General features: G+C 37.1%; 1 protein-coding gene across 4 annotated transcripts in view; it reads right to left on the bottom strand.

The window, feature by feature from the left end:
- Positions 1-250: 250 nt before the first annotated feature.
- The window catches only part of RPAP3 (RNA polymerase II associated protein 3), a 45,950-nt gene continuing 38,254 nt past the window's right edge, over positions 251-7,946 (bottom strand). For 3 of the 4 annotated variants that reach the window (XM_047741705.1, XM_047741704.1, XM_047741706.1), the window contains exons 14-17: positions 4,776-4,962; positions 3,874-3,971; positions 3,159-3,259; positions 251-556 (exon numbers count right to left, since the gene is read on the bottom strand). In XM_047741705.1, the coding sequence (XP_047597661.1) occupies positions 471-556; positions 3,159-3,259; positions 3,874-3,971; positions 4,776-4,962 (472 nt within the window). In that variant the 3' untranslated portion in view covers positions 251-470. Of the gene's footprint in view, positions 557-3,154; positions 3,260-3,873; positions 3,972-4,775; positions 4,963-7,946 lie in introns of all 4 variants that reach the window. The other variant, XM_047741707.1, reaches the window with a different exon arrangement.

Genomic DNA, 7,946 nt, shown 5'->3' with positions numbered 1-7,946 from the left:
AAAAATGCACATCCTGTAAATAAGTATCTTTGTTAGTGAACCAGCACAATATTAAAACTATAAAGAAACAATTTATTTATCTACTTAACACCCTCTATACAACCATAACTTTATTTGTATGCTAACGAAGCAACCTTAGCACGTGGCTACAAAAACTTATGAAAATGTAATGTTAAAATTATGGGGCACTGAAGAATGCATCTAGATTTAGAATTTCAAATGACATAAAATACCAATCTTTACAATACAATACATCATTATATTTTTATTTTTGGAAAATGTCTTATAAATAGCTTACCTGAGTACATTCTCATTACTTAAGTCACAATTCACTATATAGTTAATTAACTTATGTCTAAAGATAATCTGTTCTTGTATGATTTCATTTTCTTAAAAAGCAAAATACTTTATTTTCAATAAAAAATTTTACATATGAAAGTCAAAGACAGTAATTTCAGTAAAAATGAAAATCAACCACCATATCTTTTCTTGAGTTCTTCAACAGACTTATCCTTCAATCCTGATTTGTCTATGTGATTGAACAATACATGTGCAACTGAAAAAAGAAAAATAATTCATTTTAATCTCCATTTTTTAAAAACTGAGACAAAATTAGAGAGAGTAATCTGATTTATCAAATAAAACTTCTCATATTTTAAAGCAATAACCATTATATTTGTAAATTCTAATCCAGATATTTAAAAAGCTAATCTGAGAAAGTTATACAGGAATCTAATGTTTCTTACCAGAATATTTTGTAAAAAATACTAACTTAAACTTAACGCACTCTGTCCTACTTCAAACATTTTGCCCTCTGTAATGAGCACAATTTATTTACTTAATATTTTAATTAACTTTTTCAAACTGAAACTATTTTAAAAGAAAATTTTGTATCCACTACTGTAAATTGAAACTTAGCAGTAACATCTACAAAATGTTAGCCATACATTTTTATAATATGCAATAAAATACATAACTATTAAAAATTAAAACAAAACTTGCCTATAAATCATATAAAATCATCTTTTATACCACTGAATGGTCCACAATCAACACTTTGGAAAACTCTGTATAGTGCAACATTAACACTGGCTACCGGTTGTTACTGATTAAAAAAAAGGTAACACCAGCTAATATTGATCAAATGCTTATTAGGTACACTCTAGGAACCATTCCAGGTGCTCCCCATGTTTAGCTCAGCTGACAATGGTGACCCAACCAAGACAGTACTGTTGGTAGGCCAGTGTAAAGAACCAACTCGCATTCTTTGAGTACACTTCTACTTATCACATTACAGTAGCAAGAAATTCACTTCCTCAATGCATTTATACAGACAGACTGTTACGTTCTAAGCACTACTCTATGCCCTGAGGCCTAGAGAACAAGGTATACACAGTTCCTGCTCTCGTGGAGCTTTCACTCTATTAGGGAGAGAGACATCATAAACAAATAAATGAAATATTTTCAGCTAGTTACACATTATGAAGAAAAATAAAGGAGGGTAAGAAGCCAGAGGATGATAAAGGGAGACAGACCGTTACTTTGAGTAGGTCTGCTGAGGAAAGGGGTCTCTGAAGTGGTAACTCTGGTGGAAACTGAATGAAGTGAAGAAGTTGGCAAGGGGGAGATATTCTGGGCTGCGGAAATGGCCAATTGCGAAGAGCCCAAGGCCAAAATAAGTTTACCAGCTTGGTATATCAAAAAATATAAAGTTAGGGGCACCTGGGTGGCTCAGTGGGTTAAGCCTCTGCCTTCATTCAGCTCAGGTCATGATCTCAGGGTCCTGGGATCGAGCCCCACATCAGGCTCTCTGCTCAGCCGGGAGCCTGCTTCACCTTCTCTCTCTGCCTGCCTCTCTGCCTACTTGTGATCTCTCTCTCTGTGTCAAATAAATAAATAAAATCTTTAAAAAAAAAAATAAATAAAAATAAATAAATAAATAAATATAAAGTTAGTATGGTGGAGCAGAGTAATCGAAAAAAGTAGTGGAAGAGGTTATAACAGTCAGTAGTAAGAAAAGTTAGTATTTTTCAGGGAACTTTAGGGACTGTTTTTGAGTAAAGATAAAACAGAAATGTCTTTTAGCTTAAACCCTATTTAAAAATCACACGTAAATGACATGTCCACTTCTTTAAGTACAATACAAAGAGTATTTTTCTTAGTGATTCAGACTCATTCAATGTTGCTGCTAGAAACATAAAGAAACAAGAAAAGGAGCCCAAGGTATATTTAATCCAGAAGATATATGAAAATGGTACATAGAGTTTCTGTTATTTTTAAAACTAAAAACCTGATACTGCTGCATTCTAATAATTTTTCTTTTTCCGAAAACTTAAGGAAAACCCAAAACTCTTACCTAACTGAAGTTCCTGCACAGTCTGATTTTACTTAAGATTTCCCTAAACTGACACTTCATGGGAAGAACAGAGATGTAAAAATAAATAAGGAATAGAATTCTGCAGGCTCATCACCTGCCAACTGTCCCCCTGACTCAACAGTCCGCACTGTACTTCTTTTAATTTTCTGAAGACAATTTGCTCTTTCCTGCCTCAGAACTTCCACATACATCATTCTCCGGGTCTAACACTCTTCCCCAGCCCTTTCATCCGATTGACTCCCGCACGTCTTTGAGGATTCAGGTTCCATCAAACAAACACAAAGAAACTGGCTCTCACAGAAGGGACTGGACCTCCCTTGCACCCATGCCCGGTGACATGCATCTGTGGTAGGAACCCTTAACGAGTCCCACCAAAGCAAGCTCTCAACCATTACGCTTTACTGAGTTTTCAAGTAGAAGAGTCCAGACATAAAGCCTAACTTTAAATCTGAAAAAAAAAAAAAAAAAAAGAATAAAAATCAATCAGTCCTGGGTCTGGCTTCCTACCCGGATGACCTTGGTCAGGTTCCTTACCTCTCTATGCCTCAGTTTCTATCTCTGTAAAAAGTAATTAATAATCACACTTAAAGCTCACAATGCTGTTATTGGGGGTTAAAAGATTTTATTTTACTTAAGTGTAATTCAATTTAACTTGTGATTAATTTAAATTTAACTATATGTATCTTAGAGTAAGTATTTAATAAATGTCCACTATATTTGTTGAATAAATGAAGGAACATGTCAGAATAAAGATCTGGAAAAGCTTTCTTCACAGACTTACTTTTTTTCTCAGGTTCTGACATAAACATCACTGCCATATCAAACCTTTTTAGTTCAGAAAGTTTTTGTAAGATTTCAAAGATGAGTGATGGCTCTTCTTTCCTGAAACAATCCAAATATAAAACAAATGATTAATTAAAAGTAGCTCATGTAATTCTGTTTTTCTAACAGTATTTCTAATTATACATAAATAAGGTCTCCATTTATCTTTTTTCCCTGGATGTGGTCTACATTTTAAGTGCCCAAATGAAGAGATTTATCAAGTAACTGAAGAAATTATAATTTTCTTAAATGTGAGGCTTAGCACAGACTTTTTAAAAATTTATTTTTTTATTTAAATTCAGTTAATTAACATAGTATATTAATAGTTTCAGGGGTAGAGTTCAGTGATTCATCAGTTGCATATAACACCCAGTGCTCATTATATCTCATAGCACAGACTTTATTAAATTGCTATCACATTTATCACTTCTACACCTCCCCTTCTTTAAAAAAAAGTTTTAAAGTCCTTTTTCCTCCTACCTAAACATTTCCCATATTATTGTTTGCACTTGTCATCTCTTCACAACTTCTGCAATGGTGAAATTTACCAGAGAGCTAGTTTTGCTATACAGAAGGCAGTAAGTAATACGACATCAAGGAGAATGACTTTCCCAAACCACTACAAATAGCCTAACATTACAATATGCAGGTATAACAAAAAAAATTCCACTTACTCAATATAAAAGTCATGCAGAATTTTAATGATCTGGTTGAATACATCAGGATCCAGATTTTTCTGAAACAACTTAGGATACATGGATGGTTCAATTTGCTTGGAAAGATAAAAAGAGAAAATTATATCACAGTAACATTTATATATCACAAATTATGTATATAACAACTGCTTACATGAATATAGGGAAGAATACTGTTTATGCACTAGTGCTGACTGAGTAATGGGGTCACAGCACAATGTAACTATGAGTGAAAAACAAAAGTCGGAGGAAATGTTGGATAAATCACTCTGTTCGAGGCAGAGAAAAATCCATGAACAGAGAGATGTTCCCAAAGACAGGAAACTTGAAGAGAAGCTCTCAAGAAGCAATAAAAATAACTAGTTTAAAAAACAGAATTACATGAGATAATGCACTTAGAAGTAATTGTATACTAGAAAACTGTAAGGGATTATTACTATAACCACACTTGAAAAGACAATGCTAAAATCCATTATTTGGTAAACCTCCTAAGATCTGATCCTTTTTCTTGGAGCAAATAAGAGCTCACATAAGAAAATGATTGTCTAAATATTGCAAGCAGTGCTTGGGGCACATGGAAGGCACTCAATGTGTTTTAACATCTTTCCCCATCTTGAAGAATGAAGAATTAAGTTTAAGTTAGGATTTCTGAAATAAGATCAAGTTATTTTAAACCACAGAACTTAACACAGAACCTATTTCCAAAGGTTTCCCAGTCGCAAACATTTAAAACAGTCTGGCTGAGGTAATACACGCAGGCAAGGAAGGGTTCTACAAACATATTCTACAAAAAGCAGATACAGTACTATTGTACAGTACTAGTGACAAAATAATTCCTATGACCTTCTACTTAAACTACAACGACTAGCTTCCTTTCTTACCTTCAAATACCGATACAACATATCCGGAGAATTTTTTAGTTGTCTGAAATCAGATTCAAGCTGAAATGAGTTTGCAGGAACTGGAGGAAGAACAGTTGTGACAAACTGCGCAAGTGTCTTATCTATCTCTACAGAAATCTTCTCACTGAAAGACTGACATACATCCTGTTTCAAGTTGACTGGAGGTCTGAAATATTTCAGAGGCATCAAACAATTAGAAAAGAACCACAAAAGCTTATACAAGGAAATGTCAATGGAGATTTTCAATTCCTGACTTTATTAATATAATATTGTAACTATTTATATTCCACACGTAGTGAACTCTTCTGGCTAATAAAAACACACCTATATTTTTGGCAAGGCAGATAATGCTTTTGCCAATTTTTTAAATATTTATTTATTTATGTTCAGTTAGCCACTGTGTAGTACATAATTAGTCCCTGATGCAGATCTTAAAAAAAAAAAAAAATCAGTCTGTTCAGTGTTTTCCCCAAATCACTAAATAATCACTATCACTTTAAATAAAACCACTAAAATTCAACATTTAAAAAAAAACAACTTTTTTTTTTTAAAAGATTTTATTTATTTATTTGACACACAGACATCACAAGCAGGCAGAGAGGCAGGCAGAGAGAGAGAGGAAGGGAAGCAGACTCCCTGCTGAGCAGAGAGCCCGATGCGGGGCTCGATCCCAGCACCCTGGGATCATGACCTGAGCCGAAGGCAGAGGCTTAACCCACTGAGCCACCCAGGTGCCCCCCCTCAAAAAAAAACTTTTAATAGGATTGCTGAGTGGCAATACAAGAATGTATGAATAAAGTTTCAACATGCCCTGGGGTGACTGGGTGGGTCAGTCCTTAAATGTCTGCCTTCAGCTCAGGTCATGGTCCCAGGGTCCTGGGATTGAGCCCCATAACGGGCTCCCCGCTCAGCGAGAAGCCTGCTTCTCCCTCTCCCACTTCTCCTGCTTATATTCCCTCTCTTACTGTATCTCTTTCTGCCAAATAAATTAAAAATCTTAAAAAAGTTTCAACATCCCCAAATAAACCTAATTAATCTAGATCTTTCATATTCTCACCATTAAGCAGACACATGACTATTTTTTAAAATTCCACACATAATTTAAAGAGCCCACAAATAATCTTAGATATTAATGGCTAGAATAATGATGACTAATTTCTACATTTTTTATGAAGCTTCCTTTAAAAAATTTTTTTTGACAGACAGAGATCACAAGTAGGCAGAGAGGCAGGCAGAGAGGGAAGGGGAAGCAGGCTCCTCGCTGAGCAGAGACCCTGATGCGGGGCTCGATCCCGGGACCATGGGATCATGACCTGAGCTGAAGGCAGAGGCTTTAGCCCACTGAGCCACTCAGGTGCCCCTGAAGCTTCCTTTTAAAAACTTTTTTCGCTGAATTACAAAGTGAAATACAAATACTAAAGTTCTAGAATAAAAATGCAGAGAATCAATTTGTCAAGATATTTTCTTACCTCTGAATTTCCCACTATGGTACAGGAATAGTGATCACACCTTAAGCAAAACCTCTCTTACGATTTAAGTACAAATAAAAATCTAGAATGTGAAGTTGGACAGTTCAAAGCACTATGGTGATAAGCACATACCAGAAGTCTCATCAATAATACCAATTTTCGGAGGAGTCAAGATGGCGGAGAAGTAGCAGGCTGAGACTACTTCAGGTAGCGGGAGATCAGCTAAATAGCTTATCTAAAGATTGCAAACACCTACAAATCCAATGGGAGATTGAAGAGAAGAAGAACAGCAATTCTAGAAACAGAAAATCAACCACTTTCTAAAAGGTAGGACTGGCGGAGAAGTGAATCCAAAGCGATGGGAAGATAGACCGCGGGGGGAGGGGCCGGCTCCCAGCGAGCGGCGGAGCAACGGAGCACAAAATCGGGACTTTTAAAAGTCTGTTCCGCTGAGGGACATCGCTCCAGAGGCTTAACTGGGGTGAAGCCCAGGCGGGGTCAGCACGGCCTCAGGTCCCACAGGGTCACAGAAGGATCGGGGGTGTCTGAGTGTCGCAGAGCTTGCCGGTATTAGAACAGGGAAGCCGGCTACAGAGACAGAACCAAGGAGTAAGCTCTAAACTCGGGGTTACCTTGAACCGGTCGCAGGCTCGGTCAGCTCGGAGCGTGGCCGGAGGCAGGGTGACGGGAGTAACTGGGCGCTGTTCTCTGAGGGCACACTGAGGAGTGGGGCCCCGGGCTCTCGGCTCCTCCGGGCCGGAGACCCGGAGGCCACCATCTTCATTCCCGTCTTCTAGAACTCTACGGAAAGTGCTCAGGGAACAAAAGCTCCCGAAAGCAAACCCAGCAAACCCAGCAAACCCAGCAAACCCGAGCGGATTACTCAGCCCGGCCTCGGGTAAGGGCGGTGCAACTCCGCCTGGAGCAAAGACGCTTGAGAATCACTACAACAGGCCCCTCCCCCAGAAGATCAACGAGAAACCCAGCCAGGACCAAGTTCACCTACCGAGGAACGCAGTTTCAATACCAAGGAGAGCGGTGGAATTCCAGAGGAGAAGAGAGCAAAGCACGGAACTCATGGCTTTCTCCCCATGATTCTTTAGCCTTGCAGTTAATTTAATTTTTTTTTCTTTTTCAATTTTTTTTTTCTCTTCTTCTGCTAAATTTTTTTAACTTTTACCGTTTTCTTTTTTAACATTTTTTAAATAGTTTATCTAATATATATATATATATTTTTCCTTTTTATATTTTTTCTTTATCAGCTTTCTTTTTTTAATAGTTTTTTTCTTTTTTTTTTTCTTTCTGAATCCCTTTTTATCCCCTTTGTCCCCCCTCACGATTTGGGATCTCTTCTGATTTGGCTAAAGCATATTTTCCTGGGGTTGTTGCCACCCTTTTAGTATTTTACTTGCTCCTACATATACTCTTATCTGGACAAAATGACAAGGCAGAAAAATTCACAACAAAAAAAAGAACAAGAAGCAGTACCAAAGGCTAGGGACCTAATCAATACGGACATTGGTAATATGTCAGATATAGAGTTCAGAATGACGATTCTCAAGGTTCTAGCCGGGCTTGAAAAAGGCATGGAAGATATTAAAGCAACCCTCTCGGGAGATATAAAAGCCCTTTCTGGAGAAATAAAAGAACTAAAATCTAACCAAGTTGAAATCAAAAAAGC

This window comes from Lutra lutra, chromosome 8 (genome assembly GCF_902655055.1).
Source record: "Lutra lutra chromosome 8, mLutLut1.2, whole genome shotgun sequence".
Lineage (NCBI taxonomy): Eukaryota > Metazoa > Chordata > Mammalia > Carnivora > Mustelidae > Lutra > Lutra lutra.
Note: the sequence above shows the minus strand (reverse complement) of the source record. Positions and strands in the feature narration are given on the sequence as shown.